The sequence below is a fragment of the Rhinoraja longicauda genome, chromosome 6, assembly GCF_053455715.1.
Source record: "Rhinoraja longicauda isolate Sanriku21f chromosome 6, sRhiLon1.1, whole genome shotgun sequence".
NCBI classification, from domain to species: Eukaryota; Metazoa; Chordata; class Chondrichthyes; order Rajiformes; family Arhynchobatidae; genus Rhinoraja; species Rhinoraja longicauda.
Window position 1 is genome coordinate 79,161,111 of NC_135958.1, and position 25,234 is coordinate 79,186,344.

Below are 25,234 nucleotides of genomic sequence, written 5' to 3' on the forward strand. Positions count from 1 at the left end.
CCTAGTGTGTAGAGAATAGATGTGAACGTGGGATAACATAGGACTAGTGAGAATGGGTGATGTATTGTCGGTGGGCCGCAGGGCTGGTTTCCCTGCTGTATCTCTAATCTAAACTAAGATGTTAATGATGTTACCCATCAACTGAATAATCATTTCAATTGGTCGTCTCAAAAATTGGGAGACACATGTTAGCAAGTCTTTGAAGTCTTTAGCAGCTGTGCAGAAGGAGAAATGGGCCATGGATGTGGGCTGTCTGGCAGCTTTTTTATGGCAACTGTTAAGAGGCAGTGGAAAAGTCTGTGGAAGGAAGTCTGCTTTTTTTTGCAGCAGATTGCTGAGAGAAACTGCTTATAAACATTGTGGGAGGGTTGGAGTCCAGGTGAAAAATCATCTGGTGTTTTCCTTTGATCTCCATGGCTAAATATCACACCATGGTGCATAATCCAGTGGAATCAGGTTTAGGGTTATTATTGTCACATGTGCCGAGGTACATTGTTTTGCCTGCTATTCCAACAGATCAGATATACCATATGTAAACACAATCAAATCAAATTCAAGTACTATAGAGCAAAGGGGAAGATACAGAGTGTAGAATATAGTTCTCAGCATTGTAACGCATCCAGAGACAAAGTTCAATGTCCCTAATGGGGTAGAAGTGAATCGAACAGTACCCTAGTGTATGGAAGGACCATTCAGAAGCCTGATAACAAAAGGGAAAAGCTGATCCTGAGTCTGGTGGTGCTGCTTTCAAGCTTCTGTCCCTTCTACCGTATGGGAGTGGGGAGGAGGAAGAATTCACTGGATGAATTTAAAAGAGAGTTAGATAGAGCTCTCGGGGAATCAAGGGATATGGGGAGACGGCAGGCACAGGTTACTGATTGTGGATGATCAGTCATGATCACAATGAATGGTGGTGCTGGCTCGAAGGGCCAAATGGCCTCCTCCTGCAGCTACTTTCTATGTTTCTAACCGGGTCTTTAATTATGTTGACTGCTTTTCCAAAGCATAGTGCAAAGTTTCAATATTTCATACAATTGCTTCCACTAAAGGCAGTTGTAAGTGTCTTGACTTGTTATACAATAAGAATTTATGGAGTGTATTTGCAGGTGAGCAACTATGGATAAGCTTCAGAATTGTGATGAAGGAGATTTGTGATTTTATTTTGCCTGAACTTCCCAAAGCACCAGTAGGTTTGCTGTTGGCATGTTTGATTTAGTACCTGGTTAGGAATGCATCTCAATTTGATTTGATGTCTATGTGGAACTATTTCTTGCAAGACAAAAATTTATCCAGCAAATTATTCCAAGAAAGATTATGGCATGTAACAAAGTTAATGACAACTAATGCCCAAACACATTTACTGCTACAGATTTAATTCTGGGAATTGAGGTGTTCGACTTCAATGCAACAATTCAAACATTGTGTAAGAGCATATGTTTATAAACTGTGGTCCAGTGTAAATATTGCAGTCTTTGTTATTTGTGTTGTGTCCTAAATGCTAATGATTCAAGCAATCTATAAATCATTAATTGCTTGAGAGTTGCCACTGTCTGGAAATCTAATGTTGCAACTAATGATCTAATAGATTAAAATGCCACATGGATTATCAAGATCATTAGAGCAATAATGTTTTTGCTTAAGTGGTATATTAAAGAATTTAGGCAGTGAATGAACAGTTTTTTTTTGCCTAAATAGGATCCATTAAAGGTATTTTTTTGTATAAAGAAGTGAGAGATATAAATGGATGTGATGAGAATGTTAGTTGCAGGCATTTATGAACAACATTCAGCAGTCTCTTTCCCCAGGATTTTCACTTTTTGTTTGCAATTATACATTTGTGACCTCGAAATTTAAGCTAAACATAGCCCAGACTTTGTTCTATATTCTATCTGGAATGGAACTTGAATTATAAACATCTGACTCAGGGAATCAACAACTCAGCCAGGGAAGATATCAAACACAAATAAAGTGGCACTGGCAATGTGTTTGGTCGCAGAATATTTTTTTTAATGCTTCCGTTGAAGGCATGTGTCAACACAAGTAAAACATGAATGAATTAGGAAGTAATATGGTTAATTTTTCACTAAAATGAAAGAAACTTACATAATTTGCGCATCATTTTGTCCATTCAGTGTGAGGATTTGCCTTCCGTGTGACCAGAAGTCAAAACTGCTCCCAAACTAGACTGAAATAAAAGCAGGAAATGCTGGAAACACTCAGGTGGTCAGGCTGGATCTTTGTCAAGGCCCCAGCAAACTCCTCGCTTGCCTCTCTCAATAACCTGGGATAGATTTCTTCCGTGTCTGGGTATTTATTCATCTTAATTCTTCTCAAGAATCCCATCTTGTTTTCAAGCTGCCCAAGCATATTACATTCCAGGTTTTAAAAAGTTCATTATTCTGCTCCAAAAGAAATTAGGAAATTATTCATTTTCATTCGCAGCAACATTATCAACCTTGCTGCTTTTAATGTTCTCCAAATATGTAATCTTCAAGTTTGTGCTCTCCATCAGATCAGAACTAACTTTCATTCTTAGTAGAATTAGTTATATTTTCTATTCACAACATGATACACTAAAAATTCTGAGATTGAATTCAATCAGATATCTTTTTTAACCTCTCCCACCGGCTTTACAGTAAAGTACTTAGTCTGCTTTAAATGCAGCTGTTTTTATGCAAGATAGACACAATGCTGGAGTAACTCAGCGGGACAGGCAGCATCTCTGGAGAGAAGGAACGAGTCAATCAGTTTGAAGAAGGGTCTCGACCCGAAACGTCACCCATTCCTTCTCTCCCGAGATGCTGCCTGACCTGCTGAGTTACTCCAGCATTTTGTGAATAAATCGATTTGTACCAGCATCTGCAGTTATTTTCTTATAGTTTGAAGAAGGGTCTCGACCCGAAACGTCACCCATTATTTCTCTCCAGAGATGCTGCCTTTTGCCCTGTTGAGTTACTCCAGCATTTTGTGTCTATCTTCGATTTAAACCAGCATCTGCAGTTCTTTCATACACATTTTGTCTATTTTTATGTATCCTTTAATACTTGAGTGGATCCATGCTATTTTGGATTTGGATATTATCTCCAGGTTTTGGCTTGCTATCTTCAAAGACTGAAGTGACTGGTATCAGGCAACATATCTAAATGTTTTGGGAGTAGTTGATGTGATGTGTTTGCTGCCTTGAATAACAATGTTAGCACCAGCAGGTGGCACAGCTGCATTGTGTAACTGGTGAAATGATAGGGACACGACCACCTCATTCCACTATTACTGTAGGGCAGGTTCTAAGGCTCATTTCTTTGTAGAGTCACGAGTGCTTAATTGTCATAAGTACCACCAACAGGACAATTACGTTCTTTCTTGTAGTAGCTTAACAGGCTTGTAAACACAATACACATAGATAATATACAATAAACAAAAAATCAAAAAATTAATAACCACAATACGTGTGCAAGAAAAAACCCAAAGTCCTTTGTGGAACCAAAGACAGTCCGTAGCAGTTCAACATTATGTAGTGTTCAAGTGCCTAATGGGTACTGGGAAGAAGCTATTCTTGAATCTGGTGGTTACAGTTTTCAGATTTCTGTAGCACCTTCCTGATGCTGATGCTAAGTACTTTACTGGTGGGAGTGAAATGGTTAATAGGCAATAAGTTTCTGAAGTCAATCATTGATTAATGTCTGGATGCAATTAGAAAGCCACCAGTTTCTTAGTGTTTCAGTCAATGGCTGTGATACTGATTTCCTAACCTTTTATCAAACATGTTAGTATAAGTGTGATCACTAAGTTCGCATATATTTGCACAGACATTTGGGCCGTTGTGGTTTAGTTTAGAGATGCAGTGCAGCAACAGGCCCTTTGGCTCACTGAGTCCGCACCAACCAGTGATCCTCGCACATTATCACTATCCTGCACTAGGGACAATTTTTATATTTATACTAAGCCAATTAACCTACAAACCTGTATGTCTTTGGAGTGTGCGAGGAAACCAAAGTTCTCGGAGAAATCTCAGGTTACAGGGAGAACATACAAACTCCATACAAACTCCGTACGGATCGAACCTGGGTATCTGGCCCTGTAAGCACTGTAAGGCAGCAACTCTACCGCTGCGCCACTATGTCGTCTAGCTCAGTTACAAAAACTCATTTCAGATTGGACATTATCCAACCAACTGATAGAGGATGGTTTTCGAGAAAGTTTTTTTTGAAACACTGTGTTTTGAAACACTGCCGCACCAACGCCAGAGTGAATTTATTTGTAATCATCCTGCATCACACTGTCGCATGCCTGATCATCAGGAGGTTAGACTGCAAGATGGGCTATTACAGGTTTTAACCTAGGCTAACCTTTCAAAGCAGCAAAGATAAACTTGAGAAACAAGAGACAGCAGTTTCTGGAATCTTGAACATAAATATGTTTATATTGGATTTTGTATATTCTGCAAATTTGGATCAGTAATGCCTGCTTTTGTCTTCCCCCTATTTAATCAGATCATGGCTGATCTGTTCTTTCCTTGGTTCTGTGTTCATATTTACTTCCAGTAACCTTTCACCGTCCCTTGCTTTTGAAGAATCTATTTATCTGTCTTAAAGCTATTCAATGACTCTGCTTCTATTGTTTTTTGAACAAGAGAGATCCAGAGAATCTTAATCCTTTGAGAAATATTTCTGCTTCATCTTTCATTCATAGAAACATAGAAAAATAGATACAGGAGTAGGCCATTCGGCCCTTCAAGCCAGCATGGCTGATCACCTAAAACCAGTACCCCGTTCCTGCTTTTTCCCCATATCCCTTGATTCCTTTAGCCCCAAGAGCTAAATCTAACTCTCTCTTGAAAATATCCTGTGAATTGGCCTCCACTGTCTTCTGTAACAGAGAATTCCACAGATTCACAATCTGTGGAATTCCACAGATTCAGTTGGTCAAGCAAAACAATATCTTGTAAAATTCCTCTATCATTATAATGCATTTGTTTAAAACAACATCTCTTTGCTAATTTATAATCCTATGTCCCACTTATTCTCTGCATCCAACTTTGCTCAATCTACAAAATTTAATGTGCTGTGTTGATGTTTCTCATTCTGCTCATTATTTGGTGTGTAACTGTCTCCATTCCCAAGTTAAAAAACTAATTATTGGAGGAACTTGGTGGTCGGGCTGCATCTGTGGAGGTTAAAATAGAGACAATGTTTCTGGTTGGGTACGTTCTTCAGGCTGATGAACCAAAACATCGTCTGTCCATTTCCTTCCACAGATGTTTCCCAACCCACTCAGTTCCTCCAGCAATTTGGATACAAAGAACTGCAGGTGCTGGTTTATAAAAGAAATACACAGTGTTGGATTAATTCCACAGGTCAGACAGCATCTCTGGAGAAATATGAAAGTGGACATTTTAGGCTGGAGCATTCAATGAGTTGAATAAGTTTAGAAGCACTGATTTAAAAAAAGAGTGCTGTACAGATTCTGAAAATTCTTCCTCCATTGCTCAGATGAATTAGTTACTCCTGATATCTCTATAGACATTCGCTCAACTTACCTCTAAGCATGTCTTCAGTGCAACCTCACAAATGTAATAATTCTCTTATCTTCAAATTCTGAGCATACTGATCCTGCTTCAAGCCTATTTTATTTGTCTCTCTCCTCTGTGCTGCATGCATTCCCTGCTCTATCAATATTTCTGCTTTGTAGTCTTTTATCTACATTCAAAAAATGTTAACGCTGGAAGAGTCCAGACCAGTTTACAGCTGGATTTCTTAGTTCTAGTAGATCCAATTTTACCTATCTAATCTAATTGCATTTATTTCTTCCAGTTTTTTTCTCTCATCTGAAATACCCCTTCCCAACAATTTTATCTTGATTTAATTTGTTTCTGTTTCAGTTTAGTTTATTGTCACATGTACCGAGGTAAAAGCTTTTGTTACGTACTAACCAGTCAGCAGAAAGCCAGTGGATTGATTACAATCAATCCATTTACAGTGCATAGGTCCATGATCCATGTATGTTATGGTACAGGGTTTCCTTTGATTCTGTTGTCTTACAGTTGGACAAAAAGATTTTTCTCACCTAAATCTTTATTTATTTTGCATACCACCCTTAGCTTCTCTACTTATTAATGCTTTTTATGTTCAATGCCTCTGCTGTGAAAGAATTTCCTCTGAACTGAATATCTTGTGCCAATTTCTAACAAACTTGTGAGTTCCAATTTCACATAAACCTCTTCATGTCACAATCCTTTTTTCTCCTCTAGGAATTCAGTGCTATCTGTGGTTAGCTGCCCATTTCCCATTTGCCTTGCCAGAACTGTCTCTACAATGCTAGCTCATTGCCTTGGCACATTGACTAATCTCCTAATACGCAGCCTAAAATTATTGTGATTTTCCTCTTGTTTATTTTCTTGACCTCTTCTTCAGTCTTTGATCTTGAGCCCGAGCAGATTTGGTTGAAGATGATTCCCATTGATGTCTTTGGTTACCTTGCGATGTCAAATGACTTGGGATTAGTGGGTACCACTGTGAGGGTGGTGAGGTGCAGATAGAATGGCGTGGGTAAAGGAAACAAAAGGTCGTTAGTGATTGGGCCTTGCAAACAATAAACACCAGCAAATTGTCAACTATTAACTAAATTGTCCATTGATAATTGTATCTATTTTAAATGCATCCATTTTATCAATTTCCTTAAAAATGAAAGTACCGATATTAAAACGCGTGTGTGGTGAGAAACTCAGGGGGAAGCATCTACAGAGAGGAGAAACAAGGTTAACCCTTCATGTTAGTGAGCTTTCATTATTAATGAATGATTGTCAACCTTGCACCTTACTTGTTTCACTCACTCCATAGATTCTACCCACTTCTGAGTATTTTCCATTTCTTATTGAGATTTGCAGCACCTCCAATCATTTATAATGTATAGTGTTAATGGACTGATTATTTCTGAACAACAGCCGTCTGAATGATCAGCCAACAGAATCATCAGAATGATCAGCCATGATCACATTGAATGGAGGTGCTGGCTCGAAGAGCCGAATGGCCTACTCCTGCACCTATAGTCTATTGTCTAACAGAGCTGTTATGGCATTGTATGAATACTTGAAAAATACCAGATTTTAATGAAGGATCTCTGTTTAATTTGCAGGTTCAACATTAAAGTAAATTTATATCTGGTAGCAAACTTCATGCTCACTGGTGTTTCAGGCGGTGCTAAATATGCTCAGAGTGGACAACTGTTTGCTCGCTTCAAACTCACAGAAACTCTTTCAGAAGAAACTTTGGCTGGACGATTAGTAATGACCAAAGTCAATTCTGTCCTGCTGTTGCCAATAACTAAAGAGAGATCCATGCAAATCCAGGGAACCAAAGAGAAGGTTTATGAAGCCGCGATTGAAGAAAAAACTAAGGAATGCATTTATTTGAGACTGACCAAGGAATGTTGTGAGGAGCTTAAGCTTCGAGCAGATCGAGAGATGCAGGTAATTTGTTTTTCTGCGACATGTGCTGGAATTTTTAAACTGGAACAACTCATCATAGAATGGTTGTTGTGTTGCTAGAAATATAGAAACAAAAAAAATAGATGTAGGAATAGACAAGTTGTGTATTGAGCCTTTCCATCATTCAAAATAATTACGGCTGACTATCTCAATAGCATATTCCTGCTCTCTCCCCATTACTGTAATGCACTTTGTGCCCAGAAATGTATCAATCTCGTTAAATGCGTTTGGCAGCTTGATCTCTACAGCCTTCCTCCTTAGCAAATCCACAGGTTCACCATTGTCAGAGTGAAAGAATCTCTTCTAATCTGAGACCTGTCTTTATATCTTGAGCCTGTGACTTCTGGTTCTGTACACCCTGCCAAGGGAAACTTCCTTCCTAAATTCAGTCTGTCGATCTGTGATTAAAATGTTGAAATTTCAAATAGATTCCCTCTCATTCTTCTGAGTTCTACTGTATAGAAAGGTGCTCGACCTAATCTGTCGTCATATGGCATTTCTGCCATTCAAGTAATTAGTCTGCAATCCCTCAATGGTACATTTCTCCTAATGAGACTAAAATTGCATGTAGCACTCCAGGTGTGGTCTCGTAAAGGCCCTGTATAACTCTAATGAGGCATTGTGGCTCCTGTATTAAAAACGTCGCTGTGGAGTCTGACGTTCCATTTGCCTTCGGGATGTCTGCCCAATTTAGTAATCCAGCACCATTTGAATAATGGCATTTAAGAAAAATTGACTGTGTTATGTTAGCTGCTCAATTCAAACATGTTTGGCAATAGTTGAGTGGAAGAGCAAATTACACCTCTTAGTTTGCGAAGAGAAGCTAGTTGCATTACCAACTTAAGTCTCCTTTAAAAATACCTGTGTAAATAAAGCGGAGATTATCGAAAGAAAGATTTATCTGTTAATTCTTTGCATATCTGGAGTAATTCAGTGGGTCAGCATCTCTGGAGAACATGGGTACATGACATTTTAGGTTGGGACCATTCTTCAGACTTCACATTTGGTTAAACCAACAGTAGAATGGGCAATCATTTTGCAAAACACTTGTGCTCTGAACGTAATGACCATCTTGAACATCTGGGTTCTTTGTCATTTTAAATCTCCCTCCCACTCCCATACCAACCTGCCTATTCTTGGCCCTCTACATCAATATGGAAAGGCATATCATATTCTGCTTTGGTAGCTTACAACCATAGGATGTGAACAACAGCACTTCATATTTCGCCTGGGCAGCTTGCAGCCCAGTGGTATTGACTTCTCCAACTTTAGATAGTTCCTCTGTCCCTCCCTTCCCCTCCCCCTTCCCAGATCTCCACTGTCTTCCTGTCTCCGCCTATATCCTTCCTTCCTGAAGAAGGGTCTCGACCCGAAACATCGCCCATTCCTTCTCTCCTGAGATGCTGCCTGACCTGCTGAGTTACTCCAGCATTTTGTGAATGGATTTTCCAGTGTCAGGGAACTTAGTCTTGGAGCTCTCCTCTTCCCCGCTCACTTCCACTTAATTTTCTATTCTCTTTGTTCACCAACTCCCCTCCATGGTCCATCTGCCCATCATCCTCTCTCCATCTGATTCCAGCTGTCAGGGAACTGTACATCCCGCTTTGTACTGATAGAAATTTTCCTCTTCACAAGGCATCAGCCCGAAACATCGCCCTACACCTTATGCCTCCAAAGATGCAGTTTTCCCTTCCAGCATTCTGTGTTTTTGCTACTTGTTGATGGTTCAGCTAATTATGAAAATAAGCAGCTGAGCTGTACAGACTAGATTTGAACTCCAGTTTTTGATGGTCACCTTGAGTGACCTTCAAAAATGAAAACAGAAAATGCTTGAACGCAGGTTAGAGATAATCTGTGGAAGTGAGCAGTTAATATATCAGTGTAAGAAAATAACTGCAGATGCTAGTACAAATCGAAGGTATTTATTCACAAAATGCTGGAGTAACTCAGCAGTAACTCAGTTAATATATTAGCTTGATGATGTGTTAGCACCCTTCTAATGGTTGTTATGTTCCTGAAACATTAACGCCTTCATGTTAACAGCTGTTGTCTCACCTGAGTACCGAAGGCACTTTATTTTGGCTTTCCATTATTTGTAACATTTTGCTTGTGTGTACAGTAAGATAAACTTCAATGTTTCTGGATTAAAGAAAGGAAAATTGGTCTCTGTTCTCACTAATGTTTGGACATTGGGCAAAGGAAGAATCAGGTTTAAGGGTTAACTGGCATAAACAGTGCTGATCCTCACCATTCAGATGCACGCTTGAAAAAAGGAAATTTGGACAACTGAAGTCACACACACCCATGGAAATATGAGAAAATATGCATAACAAGTTACTTTGGCGTAACATAGAGTGCTCAGCAGTCAGTGATGGCTGTAGAGTTATTGTCCACGCAAGTGAAAGCATCTATAACCTTGCAAAATCTTCCTCTCCAAAAAGAATATTGTCGAATTGTCACCGATCCATGTTCTCCTAACCACTGAGTTAGTCCAATGCTAGCTTTTTTTTGTTAACCAGCATTTGCAGTTCCTTGTATCTCCTTCCAAATGTTACCTTAATTTAGGTTTGGGAATTTGTTCCTGGTTTTTTGCATAAAGTTGTTTTGAAAATTAATTTCAGTTACTCGTTTTTGGGTGCCAATGATAATTACACCGCTTCTTGGTGCTGACGTTGAATGCTCTAGAAATATGCAGATTCCCCAGCTAGTGGGAAGCTGCTCAGAGAGAACAACTCTGTCATTTCAAACTTACTACTCTTTTCATCATATATTCATCGTACCTGCTGCTGAGAGGCACTTTGAAACAAACATTTCTTGAACTGATTTTTGAAGTTCGGTACAAATAAAATACTTTTAGCAATTCAAACATTATAAAAGTGAAATGTATGCAAATCTATTCTTTTTGAAGTCCTTAGCTCTATCTCTGTTAAGACCACGCAGGTATACTGAAGACATGAAAACTGCAGATGCTGCTTTACAAAAAAAGGCACAACGTGCTGGAGTAACTCAGCGGATAACTCAGAAGGGTCCCAGCACGAAATGTCGCCTATCCTTGTTCTCCTGAGACGCTGCCTGTCATGCTGAGTTACTCCAGCGCTTTGTGTCTTTTCTAGTGGACTGAACATTACCTAGATTTGTATCTTTCTATTGAACTTATTTTCGAACCACTGACAATTGTTGTATTAATCCGTAGGTTGAACTTCAGTTTCAACTCAATCGCTTGCCCCTCTGTGAAATGCATTATGCCCTGGACAGAATCAAGGACAACAGTATTCTCTTTCCAGATGTCTGCATGTTTCCCACAATTCCCTGGAGCCCCATCAGGTATGGTGTGCCAACAAGCTGACAGTTGAGAATGTGGCATTAATATTGCATCACACCGCAGATGGCTTTATTAAAGCTGACATATAGATTTGGGCGCAATTCATAGGCCTCCTTCAGCTGCCTTTTTAAAACATAAGGTTGGATTGACCATTCTGTCAGAGTGAGAAAAGCAGGTTGGAAAATTTGCATTCATGTGTATTCGTCGCACATAATACAGTTATGGGTAGTTAATCTGTTGATGGGGAGCAGTAATTCATGTGAGATTAACAGCATGTAACTGATTTTCATAGTCTTTGAAATTAGGAAGTTTTATTTTTAGTTTTTACATGAAGCTGTGGATTGACATGTTCTTAACAAAATCATGTGATTGTGTTCCGAATTCCAGAAGTGATTTCTTTACAGACATGTCAACATATTGTGTGTAATTTCCTTTTGCAAATAGTTATTCAGATTTTGAGCACTAGATATCTTCTGTTTTAACTCCAAATAAAATGATAAACATATTTTATTAAAGACTTGCCTGCCTTCTCTGGTTACTGTACTGAAAGAGCAGTACACTTGCTAATTATACAGTGTTAATAGAATCATTGTACTTGGCAAGCTGGCTAACGTTGTGGATTTTTAGCTTAATGGGAAATGTTCAGTTAGTCCTTTTCAAATGGAGAATATTTGATGTGGTGTTTCTTGCCCATGCATTAATGGTCCTCCTTTGCATCCCTATTTACCATAAAATATTGAAAGCCTTTACAGAAGGATTTGAGGTTCACTTTTGTCCTGTTTTTTTGTGAATCCATATTTCATTTGTCTGTGCAACATGCTAAATGGAGCATTTGTAAAACAATGAAAGAGGATGAGTCAATGTGTCATGCTACTGACTTTCCTTAGTTACCACAGTTTTTACCTTTTGGGTTTGTTTTCCAGATGGGCAATACCTCTACAACATCATTTGGATGTTGTAAATTTTAGGTATAATATACTTTATTGAAAAATTTATATCCTAACATTTCTGCATCAAGAGTATCATGAGTTGCAAATAGTTGTTTTGTTTTGTCCTACTGGAGTAGACAATGGGATGAGCAGTTGGATCCCCGGCTGAATACGAAACAGAAGGAGGCTATTCTGGCAATCACAACTCCGCTCTCCATCCACCTTCCGCCTGTTCTCATCATTGGACCCTATGGAACGGGGAAAACATTCACGCTGGCACAGGCAGTCAAACACATACTAAAACAACAGGACACCAGGTGAGCTTTCCAATGCAATTGTTAAACTTTATCTTCCTTTTTGTTAAACAAATAATTTTATTGGATGAGGATGTGGTCAGGTCCCGATGGTTTCAGCAATAAGGAAAGGATGGGCAAATTTGAACTTTATTATCTTGGAGCATAGGAGGCTGAGGGGTGATCTTATAGAGGTATATTAAATCATGATGGCAATAGATAGGGTGAATGCACACTTTCACCCAGGGTTGGGGAAATTCCCCATACGTTTCAGATATATACTAAAACTTTGCATGTGGATGAATTTTTAGGCATCTCACAATCATTCCGGAGAGCTGTTTAAAGTTAGTCATTGGCTATTATGCCTTCCTGCCTGATAGCATTGTGCGAGCAATGACGTGAGATATATTGACAGCAGCTGACCCAGACTCAAATTGGATATTGCAGACTCAATTTAAGGTGTTTATGACAATCCTTTGGGGGGAAAAAAATCAATTGGAAGTTGGTATAATAAATTTTACCCATGTTATAAATCTACATTGTATATTTAACATGCAGAACATAATTTCAATATGTTGATGTTTGACACAATCTAAAGGCACCATTTTGAAATGTAGCTGGAAGTTAGACAGAAATGGGCACCAACAGATGGCTTTTGCTGTAGGCTAGAATAAATGTAGCCAAAACAACTTGTCAGTTTGGGCATCCATATGTTACTTCTCCTGACGGCCACTGAGAAATTAATCCGTTGTCAAGAACGATAAAGAATTTTATTGCATCCCATTGCCATCTGAGTGTACTGGAGGCAGTTTGCTTACTTGCTCTGTTGTTTCCATGTTCAACAGAGCTTTATTTGTCATTCGGTACCAAGGTACCGAACGAAACTACATAGCAGTCACACACAAAAAAGAACACAAGACACATGACCCCAACACAAACGTCCATCACAGTGACTCCAAACACCCCCTCACTGTGATGGAGGCAACAAAACTTCCACTCTCTTCCCCCACGCCCACGGACAGACAGCTCGTCCCCGACCGACCCGCACAGTCCCCGCAAGGGGATGGAAGTCCCCGAGGCCGAGTCACACCGGGCGCTGAGACGTCTCGCGGCCGAACCGGGCGATGGAAGGCCCCGTGGCCGAGCCGCACCGGGCGATGGAAGGCCCCGCGGCCAAGCCGCACCGGGCGATGTTAAGTCCAGCGGCCGAGCCGCACCAGCGATGTTAGGCCCCGCGGCCGAGCCGCACCGGGCACTGTTAAGTCCAGCGGCCGAGCCGCACCAGCGATGTTAGGCCCCGCGGCCGAGCCGCACCAGCGATGTTAGGCCCCGCGGCCGAGCCGCACCGGGCACTGTTAAGTCCAGCGGCCGAGCCGCACCAGCGATGTTAGGCCCCGCGGCCGAGCCGCACCGGGCGATGGAAGGCCCCGCGGCCAAGCTGCACCGGGCACTGTTAAGTCCAGCGGCCGAGCCGCGCCGGGCGATGTTAAGTCCAGCGGCCGAGCCGCACCGGGCGATGGAAGGCCCCGCGGCCGAGCCGCACCCCGCGCCGTGAGGAAGAGACCTAAAAGAGAAAGGTTTCCCCCACCCCCCCACCCACACCACCACCCCCCACACATACACAACCAAAAAAAAAAAAAAAACCATCCCAACACCGACACACAACAACAAAAAAAAGAGGAAAAAAGACGAACAGACTGCTAGCGAGCCACAGCCGTTAGGCGCCGCCACGTTCCTAGCTTATCGCATTTCAAATCAGATTTAACAGTCAGATCTTTGTTTTCATGTGCAAAATTTTATTCTTTGTATCTTCTGGTATTCCTCTGGAAATATTCAGCAGCCTATCAGACAGGATCAGTGGAGAGACCAAGCGTTAATGTTTTTGTGGTCACTAACCTTGCTCGGACCAAACATCATGGACCTGAAGTCTGTGTTCTCTGTATTTCTCTTCACAGAAGCTGCCTGACCTGAGTATCTCCAGAATGTTTTATTAATTCAGATTATCAGCTTGTGCAGTTTGTTGGTTTTTGATTGCGTTTCCGAGTGAGTTGTATTTTTGGGCAAGTTTCTATAGCTGTTGCTTGAGAGGTGGTACAAAAATGCCAGGCAAACTTTCAGATGTAAATTTACAGTTCTTGCCAGAGCAGATGACATGAGCTACAAGTGGTCTACAGTGACTGTGGGCCTATGCATGCACTGGAGTGGCTAAAGCCCAGTGACTAACTGCAGCTGTCTTCCCTGCTGTTCTTCCTCTCCCTACCGAGTGAGTTGGCATAACTTCTCCCATTTTCCAGGATACGCCCAGATGTTAGTCCCCTAAAATGTATGACGCAGTGGAAAAGTCTTTGCATACAGCCCAAATGTATTCAAGAGAGGAGGATGGTCAAGATGTGGTCGTAGAGTAGGAGGGCAGGAGAAATCACAGAAGGGTCTCGACCCGAAACGTCACCCATTCCTTCTCTCCCGAGATGCTGCCTGACCTGCTGAGTTACTCCAGCATTTTGTGAATAAATCCAAATGTATTCAAGATGAGTTCATATTCACACAGCAGTCTAATGATTTCAGATGTGTCATAGAACATTGTACAGCACACAGGAATGGGCTCTTCAGCCCACAGTGTCTGTGCTGAACATAATGCCAAGCTAAACTGATCTCATCTGCCTGTACCTGATCCATGTCGCTCTATTTCTTGCAATTCCACGTTCCTATCTAAAAGCCCCTTAAATGCCACTATCACATCTGCCTCCACCACCACCCCTGACAATGTGTTCTAGGCCCCCACCACAGTAAAAAGAAACTTGCCCTGCCAATCTCCTTTAAACTTTCCCCCCAGCACCTAATAGCGTTTCCCTCGAGTATTGGTCATTTCCACGCTGGGGAAATGATTCTGACTGTCTACCCTGAAATGTCAAGAAATCAAGGGATATGGGGAGAAGGCAGGCACAGGTTATTGATTGTGGATGATCAACCATGATCACAATGAATGGCGGTGCTGGCTCGAAGGGCCGGATGGCCTCCTCCTGCATCTATTTTCTATGTTTCTATGTCACTTAAAGTCATGTTCCAAATGATTCCTTCCACTCTGGGCAGTTTCTGCACTCTTGTACAGGTGCACATTATGCTGCACCTCATGCAAGGGCAATGGTTTCAGATGAATGGGAATATCATTTGCTCCAGTGTAGTTTGTGTTTATAAAAAAGACAAACAGTGCTGGAGTAACTCATTGGGTCAGGCAGCATCTCTGGAGGACATGGGTACATGACGTTTTGGGTCGGGATCCTTCGGATTGGTTGTGCTTATCCTGGATGTGTGCACTTCCATCTTTCCATTTGATTTCAGCCTTTTCTGTATGTGAATTTATGGCACTGGCTGTTCAGTATCTGAGAAGCCAGAGCAATGTATATATATATATGTGTGTGTAAGGGGTGGGTTGCCAAAGGTTCGACTAATTGGAAACAATCTTGCTGTCTGTGGATGGGGAGGGATCAGTGAGACCCCATCAAAGAACTGCTACTTCACTCTCGGGAAGTTTGCACACTTGCTCCTGTTTCATCGTCAGGAACTTGAAAAAGAGCAGAATAAATATTTATGTAATGGCTGTTAAGCTGTATCATGTTCCGTAACTTTCAATCCAATTTTGATCGTATGTTCTTAATTTTCTTTAACCATTTTATTTGTATTTTTCCCCTCTATAGGATCCTTATTTGCACCCATTCCAACAGTGCTGCTGATTTATATATAAAAGATTATCTTCATCCTTATGTTGAAGCTGGAAATCCACAAGCCAGACCTCTCAGGTATGATGTTCAAAGGTTTGACATGGTGGTCATAACTTTGCTTTTTCGCTACTTTACTTAAAATAACTGAACATTGATTGTTTGTTTATTGTTGTTGTTCCTTACAAAGCGGTGGCAAATAAGAATATAATTGTTCAGCCTCATATCAAGTGCATGTGACACTTAAATACTCTATAGACTTTATAGATCTATTTGAATCATAGAGTCATACAGCATGGAAACAGGCCCTTCGGCCCAACTAGCCCATGTTAACCAAGATGTCCCATCTCTGCCAGTCACACCAACCTGTGTTTGGCCCATATCCCTCTAAACCGTTCCTATCCATGTACCTGCCCACATGTGTTTTCAATGTTTTTGTAGTACCTGCTTCAACTACCTCCTCTGGCAGCTAGTTTAATATACTCAGCGCCATCTCTGTGGAAGGATGTTTGGTGGTGTATCTCAACTTACTAGTCTGGTGATTCTTTACCAGGGAATAATTACTTCCAATTGCTTGCTTGCACGAGTAGTTCAAAGTCCTTGTCTCAAGCAACGAAACAGTCAAAACTGACGGTTTCCAGAGTAATGCCCACAGACTATATACAACGAGATATTCTTTCCCATCCCAAAACTAATGAAGAAAATGAACTTGAAAATATTTACAAGTCCCATGAAAAAGAAACCTGTTACAGAGCATTATGGCATGCATAGGTTTGCTTTTATTTTTGTCCTTTGTAATTTGATGGCCTGGAAATGATCAAACATGCAAATTATGTGGTCTTCACCTGCTCAAAACCTGCTGTGTTGTATTTTGACAAATGGTATCATGAACGTCTGGATTTGGTAGTATCAATGAATGGATTTATGCTGAAGGTTAGAGCAATTCTTGTCCAAAGGGATGCTTCTATGCATGGTGCTCTCGAAAATGGCTACTGATGTGGCCCATTTTGTTGCTATTGGCACAAATGTAGACTTGTTCCATAGAATATAGAACAGTACAGCACAGGATCCGGCAATCGACCCCCAATGTCTGTGCCGAACATGATGCCAAGATAAACTAATCTCCTCTGCACCCTGCTATCTATTCTACTTAAACCCCACTATCGTTTCTACTTCCACCGACATCCCTGGCAGTGCGTTTCAGGCATCCACCACTCTGTGTAAAACAAACTAACACCACACCTCCTTTAAACTTTGCCCCTCTCACCTTAAAACTCTCACCTCTCTGTTGTGCTGAACCAGAATTTGCTTCCTGGATTAAGGTGTCCTGAAATTTGCAACATAGAGAGTCGTCCTGTTTTGAATTGATGGTATGAATTTGTTTGCCAAGATTTCTGAGACTATTCCTTTGAAATCTTTCCAGTGTTAAGGGCTTACCCTCGGTGTCTGTAGCTCCAAAGACGTAACCCCTTGTATTACTATTTTAGCATTTTGTGTTGTTAAACACATTAGTAACCTGCTTCATCTTCATTTAAATTTGTGAAAACCCCATGCAGATTCCTTTAATTCCATGACAGCTCTCAGGACTGTAGATTGCGTATAATTGTGTTGATCCATAAAAATAAAAAATCCAGTTTTGTTCAGTGTTATCTAATCTCGGCCACATCAATGGGAGAGTATCTGGATGAAGCTGTCGGGTAGCGAGTAAGGTGCAACATGTGAAACCATTTTAAGAAGATATTACTCGCCATCATAGCTGAGGAACCCGAGGAGTGGTGTATCTGTGAAACTGTGTTCCAGCCTTCAGGACATGTCTGGATCTGGAGTGTAATGGCGGCAGAGTAGTGATGTCATTTCTCGTTCCAAAATGTATTATTTTCATTCCCATGTACAATTTGAGAGAAGCAGAAATTAATGTTTTCACAAAAGGAAGTGAAGAAAGATAAAGAGATGGTGGGGAAAAAGAGCAAAAAATAGAATGTCAATGGAATACAGAAGAGATTTAAAAAAATTAAATTGGGTGTGAAAGGCAGAGGGCGCTGACACAACAAGAACTAAACTTTACCTCGAGGTGCTGTGAATAGGAACAGAATAAATGTTTTCTGAAGCTGAGATCGAGATTTCCCAAAAGGCGGAGGTTTTGGACAGCTAGTTGAATCTGAGCTAATTGTGGATAATGATATTAACAAAGCAAAAGAATTTAAAACAGAAGACTCGGAGAATGGCAGTTTCTAAACTTCATGAACTAAACTTTGTCATGCAGTTTGGTAGCAGAGGAATGCTGAACAATTGAAGGAAATGGTGAGACAAGGTGTGGGAGTAACTCAGCAGATTAAACAGCATCTATGGAGATCATTATATATTCGGGTTTCATCAGAAACATTGAAAAGTAATAATTCTTTTAGTTTAACTATTTGTTTAAAAATCAGTTTTTGAATTGTTCATGTTGGGATCGGAGGTGTTGCTCTAAACCTGTTTCCTTGACTCACAGGTCTGTGTTATTGAATCATTTAATATGATGTATTGATTTTAGTCAGGAAGTGAAAAGTCAGGGTCCAACAGCAATGAATACAGAGTTTTCTTTTACCAAACGTCTTAAACCTTGCGTGCAAATGTTTTAGCTAATATAGTCATAGAGTGATACAGCGTGGAAACAGCCCCTTCAGCCCAATTTGCCCACGCCAACCAACATACTCCAGCCACACTTGTCCCACCTGTCTGCGTTTGGTCCGTATCCCTCCAAACCTGTCCTATCTATGTACCTCTAACAGTTTCTTAAATGTTGGGAAAGTCCAACCTCAACTACCTCCTCGGGTAGCTTGTTCCATGCACCCACCACCCTTTGTGGGAAAAGGTTACCCCTCAGATTCCTATTAAATCTTTTCCCCTTCACCGTATAAGTTGGATTTGCTAAAATTTGGATTGTTACGGGGTTCAATTTGAGAGTGATCACATAAATTAAATTTTATGTTTTGTAATTGGGTTTTTAGTGGGGTTGCTGGAGTTATTGTTTTTAATGACAATGGGTAACTGAAGTGCCAATGTGGTTCATTTGCAACTGAGTGATTGCTTGCATTGCTGAAATATCCATTAATTCACTCCCAGCTAAAGCCCGATTATATAATTGAAATACAAACATCAATGACCACTGGAGCACAGAACTAAGTTCACATGCAGCAGATTATTTAAATGTATTTATTTTTGTTTCAGTAAATTTTCTTTTTCGATCTTATTATTGGTATTCGTGTCCATCACTGACCATGATTTTTCGGTTTCCTGCCACATTGTAAAAGTGTGTGGGTTGGCAGATTAATTGGACACTTTATAATAGAAAGCCTTAAGGGTGTAGATGAATGGGAATGTTGGGAGGATTCCACTACCAAACACTTATTCCTTTTCCCTTTCATCATCTTGAAGAGGTCATTTCTTCAACCCACTGGTTCATTCTTTGGTCCCCGCTCCCTGTCTCAAAAGCACCTTTCTGTGCAACCAGAGATGTTGCAATAGCTACCTTTATAGCTGTTATCTTCCTACCATCCAGGGACCCAAAAAACTCTTTCAGGGTGAAGCAATGATTTGCTTGCACTGCCTCCATTCTTGTGTTATGCATTTGGTGTTCACAATGTAGTCTTTTCTACACTGGAGAAACTAAAGACGGAAAGGATGCGCACTATGTGTAGCACTGGAATTCAGCCTTGTAGAGTGACCCCGAGCTTCCAGTTGCCGGTCACTTTAATTCACTATCCCATTCCGTCTCTGACATTTCTGGCTGGGTCTCCTGCAATATTACAACAAGGGCCAACACAAACTTGAAGAACAACACCTCATCTTTCATCTGTGCACATTGCAGCCTTCTGGACAGTATTGAATTCTCCAATTTTTCTACATTACAGAATTGGCCATTTCTGCCCACCGTCATTCCAGCTTAGTTTATCTTACTCAATTTGTATCTCTGGGCATGTTCCACAGCCTCGGTATTAGCATATTAGCAACGTTATACAAAGAGCATAATGTGCTTGTCACTTCTCCCATTAACCCACTTAAGCTCACCACGATAGTGTTATTCCCTTTGTTTTATACATTTGCTCCCCCCCCCCCCACCTCAGCTACTGAAACTAACTGATGTTTCTCTTTCTATCAGTCCTGATAAATATCATCAAAGACTCACATCATCCTGTTGACTGTCTCATTTTACTCCTACCTTGGAGTCTGAAATCTGTGACCACCAGGTTAAAGAATAGCTTCTTCCCAACAATCATCAGGCTCTTGAACACTACACAACACTAATCTCAATTATGAACTTCACTGGACTGTTTGGTTGCCCTAAGAACTATAATTTTTTTGTGCTTGTGGTTATTAATATATTGATTTTTGTTTGTTTATTCTGTATTCTCTGTGTGTACTGCGTTTACAAGCCTGTTATGGGGCTGCAAGTAAAAATTTCATTGTTCTAATGCGGGTACATATGTCAATTAAGCAATCTTGACTCTTGATGAAATGTCCTGGACTTGAAATGTCTGATTCGAAGTGTTCCCAGCATTTTGTTTTTATTCCAGATTTCCAGCATTTGCAGTTTTTTTAATTTGCATTTTGTGTAATGATTATTTGGGTAGTTTTGTTAGACAAAAAGTTTATTTTGTTTTAAAATTAACAATTGCATTTGTAACTTTCAAAATTAAATGTTCAGAAGCAAGTTTAAAATGTAACAAAATGCTGGAACAATTCTGCCACTTAACATCCAGTCATCAGATGGTCATCAGTCTGATATATTAACTCAATCTCTCTCTCCACAGATGTGGCTGACCTGCTGAGTATCTCTAACACTGTTTATATTTAAATTTCCACATGTAGTTCTTTTTTACTTTTCAAATAAAACAAAGGGTATTGATTTGGATATTATCTGAAGTTGAATTTCTGCACTTACAGGGTGTATTTCAGAAATCGATGGGTGAAGACAGTGCATCCTGTGGTACAACAGTATTGTTTGATTTCAAGCACACATTCCACCTTTCAGATGCCACAGAAAGAGGATATCTTGAGACATCGTGTGGTAGTCGTTACTCTAAGTACATCACAATATCTCTGCCAGTTGGATCTTGAATTAGGTATGTAATGCTGGGAATTTGAATCAAGGTTTTTGTATCTTTAAAATGTGTTTATATGCCCAGTTTTCAAAAAATGTAAGATTTCTGATGTTAGCCTTAAAGTGGATGTCAGAATGATCCAAGGCTTAAATTATGAGAAGAGGCTACCTACCAGGTTTGTATTTCCTGGAAATTTGATGTTCGCAAGGTGATTTGATAAAGCAGGTAACATTGGAGTGATGGCTTCTCCTTATTTAATCTTTTCTGCTGATTTTGAAGTCCAGAATTGTGGGATTTAATTTGGAATTTAGGGAGATATTTTTCAGTAATGAAGTTTGGAAACAGTTTGATGCATGGACTGTGACACAAAGTTGGAGAAAAGACAGGAAATGCTGGAAACACTAAGCAGGTCAGGCGACATCTGTGGATAGATAAACAACCATTCTTCTAGGTTGAAGACCCTTCATTGGAACTGGGAAAGGGAGAAAACAAGTTAGTTTTTAATTGCAGAGAAGGTGGGGGAGGAATGGAGACCTTGAATGGAATATCTATGATCTATGAGGGCATTGATGCCATGGGTCTAAGTTGTGAAGATCATGGGTTAATGAGAGTAGAGCAAAGGAGAGAGAAACTGAGCAAAAGTTAAGAAATGAGCACAGCTAGAGAGTGGGAAAACAAAAAAAAACTTGCTTTTATTTGTATCTGGATGAAACATCAGATTACAATCTCCTAATGTCCATTGAATGGTCTTATCAGGAATATTCAGAGTACAAAATGCTGGTAACAAATAAGGTCACAGAGTTGGGCTCTCAAATCTGAGCAGCCATATTTCCCATTATTTTGTTGCACAGTGAAGTCTCGAAAGATTAGTCTATAGCTTTCTATAGCTTTAAAGCTGGAATTTAAAAAAAAATACGGTTGAAGGGCAAAAAAAAATGTAAAAGAATAACTGAATCAACTGAATTAATGGGCTTGGTCTGCTGATTGCCCTCTAGTGAAGTAAAATTGTACCATTCGATACATTAGAACTAGTTAATATTATGATGGATATTACTCACAATTGTTATCAAACTGAGGTGGATGTGATTTGCCTTGAATTTTACAAAGGTAAATGCCAAATATTAAAAACTTTATTAAAGAACCAATTTTATTTCAAGGTGATGCATGTCGCAGGTAATCGGTTCCAGTACAGGAACTGCAAAGGTTCGGTTGATTATTAATATAAATTCCAACTTTAGTACTGTTCGTTGTTAAGCTTCATCCATTTTCAAAGGTGCACCAGCTTTATTTTTTATGATTCAAGGATTGCTTAATGATCCAAATCATGATTGAAAATATACTTTGAGGAGAGGAGGCATAACTAGGATGTGGACAATAAAGTATTTTTGCAGTGGAGTCATTAATACATGCGATGTTCTTTGACAAGTGCCCAAATGGGGATCTTTCCTTGCAATGTTCACTGGTTAAAGTCAGGAAGACAATTTATATGTGTGCAATGTGATTTAGGGCTTGCTGTCTTACCCCTGTTGGAAGGTTGAGGCTCAGTGCTGGACTGAGGGCATGCCTGGATTTTCTGGGGTCTCCTAGACGAAATGGTGAACCAAGATTCTGTCAGCCTTTGCAGCTAGATGTAAAAGATCCAGCAGCATAATTTTGAATGTAAGCAGGACAGTTACCCTGGCTTGTCAGATTTCTGATTACAACATGTCAAAGCTGCTCTATTTCCTATTTTACCTCAGAGCAACGCTTCCAAAGTGCATAATTGGTTGGAAAGTGCTTTAGGAATATCCTGATGAACATGCTGTGTTCGTGCAAAGTTTTTCTTTGTTTTGATCGCTTATTTCTTTTTACAACCAGGATGACAATCTGGAAGTGAGGTAGAGAGTACAAAAGCAGGGAAGTAATTTAAAACCTGTAGAAGTTGTTGGTTAGCCACAAGTGGGATATTTTATTCCATTCTGGTCACCATATTTTAGGAACAATGTCACAATGGGAGAGATGTGAAGGCTGTGGAGATGAAGCAGACAAGACATGGGCAGTCAGGGTGGCACAGCGGTAGATTTGCTGCATTACAGCGCTTGCAGCACCGGAGACCCGGGTTCGATCCTGGCTACGGGTGCTGCCTCTGCGGAGTTTGTACGTTCTCCCCGTGACCGCGTGAGTTTTCTCTGAGATCTTCGGTTTCCTCCCACACTCCAAAGACATACAGATTTGTAGGTTAATTGGCTTGGTGTATGTGTAAACTGTCCCTAGCATGTGTAGGGTAGTGTTAATGTGTGGGGATTGCTGGTCGGTGTGGACTCGGTTGGCCAAAGGGCCTGTTTCCGCGCTATGTCTCTCAAGTTAAAAAGCAGAATATTATTGCAAATTCTGGTTGCCAGACGTCAGGAAGGGTATACATGCCCTTGAGGGAGCTGAAAAGATTTACTTGGATTGCTCTTGGCTGGAGGGATTTCAGCTTTTAGATTGGACTGGAGAAGCTGGGTTTGTTTTCTTTGGAACAGTGAAGGGCGAGAAGAAATTTGACAGATGTGTAAAATCATGACAGGGAGAGTAGATGATGTGGGTGATTCAAGGATTGGGAAAATAGATTAAAGATTTGCAACAAAAAATAAAGGTACATGTATTGAAATTCTTTCTTACACGGAACAGGGAATGGGTCTGATAAAAATAGCTCAACTTGGAATGGCATTTACTCAATGGGCATAATGGTTTTCCCAGTATTGGCAATGGGTTACTATGAGAAACAATTGGGTAGAGTAACTTAAAATGATACAAAGAATGGACTGTCTGCAGCAAATCTACAACTATGGAATTCATATTGCAGAATATCGTAGAGTAGGATGGAACAGCGGTAGAGCTGCTGCCTTACAGCACCAGAGACCAGGGTTCGAACTTTACTACGGGTGCTATCAGTACGGAGTTCGTATGTTATCCATGTGACCGTGTGGGTTTTCTCCAAGGGGTTCTGGTTTCTTCCCACATCCCATAGACGTGCAGGTTTGTAGGTTAATTGGCTTCTGTAAATTGTCTCTAGTTTGTTGGACAGAACTAGTGTCTAGGTGATCGATGGTTTGCGTGGACTCAGTGGGCCAAAGGGCCTGTCTCCTCTCTATCTCCAAACTAAACTAAATACGTGCTTGAAAAGTATAGCCTTTATTTTATAGAAGCTGGTCTATCCATTTTCTGCTGATATTTTTCATGTTTAGTGAAGTATGGATCTGACCTTGTCACTTTGTGTTGCTTGTATATACTTTTGTACAGTATATTTTTAAAATAAAACGGATTTGTTGCTCTTGCTCCTCTAGCCTTGAATGGCATAAAGAATTTGACGAGAGCATGGTTAACGATTTAAATGAAAAAACATAACGATGAATCCCAACAAAAAATCATCGAAAGATCTGTATGAAAAAATACTAGGGCAGTAAAATGGCTCCTGAACCTAGGAATGCAGAGACGAAGTCCTTGATCTGTGGTCAACCATTTCAGAGAAAGTTCACCAACGCTGCCTATGGTTTTGGTGATGCTTCAGTTTGCACACAGCCCAGCTATTTATATAAGCATGAATCTGCTGCTAATTACCAGTAAAGTAGCAATGTAAATGGGATATCACTTGGAGGCAAAGAACCCTATTACAAGCATCTTTTCAGTTAAGGAATTGCTACACTGTTCAACCGCAACCAATTAATTTCCAGTTGGCAATTATATACTGCGAAATAAATGTTTTTTCTTTCGAGTCCATCAGACGATGCAATCTGGTTTGCTTTAATTGGCACACCTGTAAATTTGCTTCATTAATCTCTATTGCTGTTTTGAGAAAGGGAAGAGATGGGCTCTCTGGTACAGAACAAAAGATGGAGTTTGTTCATTAATTCCCTTTGACTCAGCATTGTGCAGTGTTTCATGTGTTTTTCAAAAAGCTAAAAGTGTTGCTGTCACAGTGGTGGTCTCAAATAAAGGCTGTCTTGTATGCTCTGCAGCTACAATGGTTTCTTTTAAAGAGTGATCGTTGGCTTTGTAGTAAATACAGTTTCAGTTCAATATGAATCAAGGCTATTATGCAGACTCTTAGATTGCCGTGTTAGAACAGGTTTCATCAGATTTAATAATTCAAGGATGCGATTGTGTGGTATTTTGGATGTGGTAGTCTTCAATGAGAATAGAATCCTTTATGATTTAATGTTCTTTGAATTCAGTGGGCATTAGCTTGAGGTCTCAATGATAAGCAACACAATAGCGGTCTCCTTGAGGAGCTCCTTATGCCACTGTGGTGTTTCACCCTCGAGGTGCCATGAAAGATGCATCGCCCAACAGATCATCAGCTCGGAACATATTTTACAGCTGTTCCCATGGAGACCAAGGATGAGATGCTTTCGTTTCTCCTGAGAAAATAGATTTTACTTTGTT

The 25,234-nt window shown here is 40.3% G+C and overlaps 1 protein-coding gene across 5 annotated transcripts in view; it reads left to right on the forward strand.

Annotated features, from left to right (window-relative positions):
- Positions 1-25,234, forward strand: part of helz (helicase with zinc finger) — a 176,354-nt gene that overhangs the window by 59,958 nt on the left and 91,162 nt on the right. Inside the window, exons 12-17 of one of the 5 annotated variants that reach the window (XM_078401433.1) lie at positions 7,132-7,465; positions 10,677-10,807; positions 11,729-11,773; positions 11,845-12,051; positions 15,723-15,824; positions 20,670-20,848. In XM_078401433.1, the coding sequence (XP_078257559.1) occupies positions 7,132-7,465; positions 10,677-10,807; positions 11,729-11,773; positions 11,845-12,051; positions 15,723-15,824; positions 20,670-20,848 (998 nt within the window). The remainder of the gene's footprint in view (positions 1-7,131; positions 7,466-10,676; positions 10,808-11,728; positions 11,774-11,844; positions 12,052-15,722; positions 15,825-20,669; positions 20,849-25,234) is intronic. The other 4 variants (XM_078401434.1, XM_078401435.1, XM_078401436.1 and 1 more) reach the window with 4 other exon arrangements.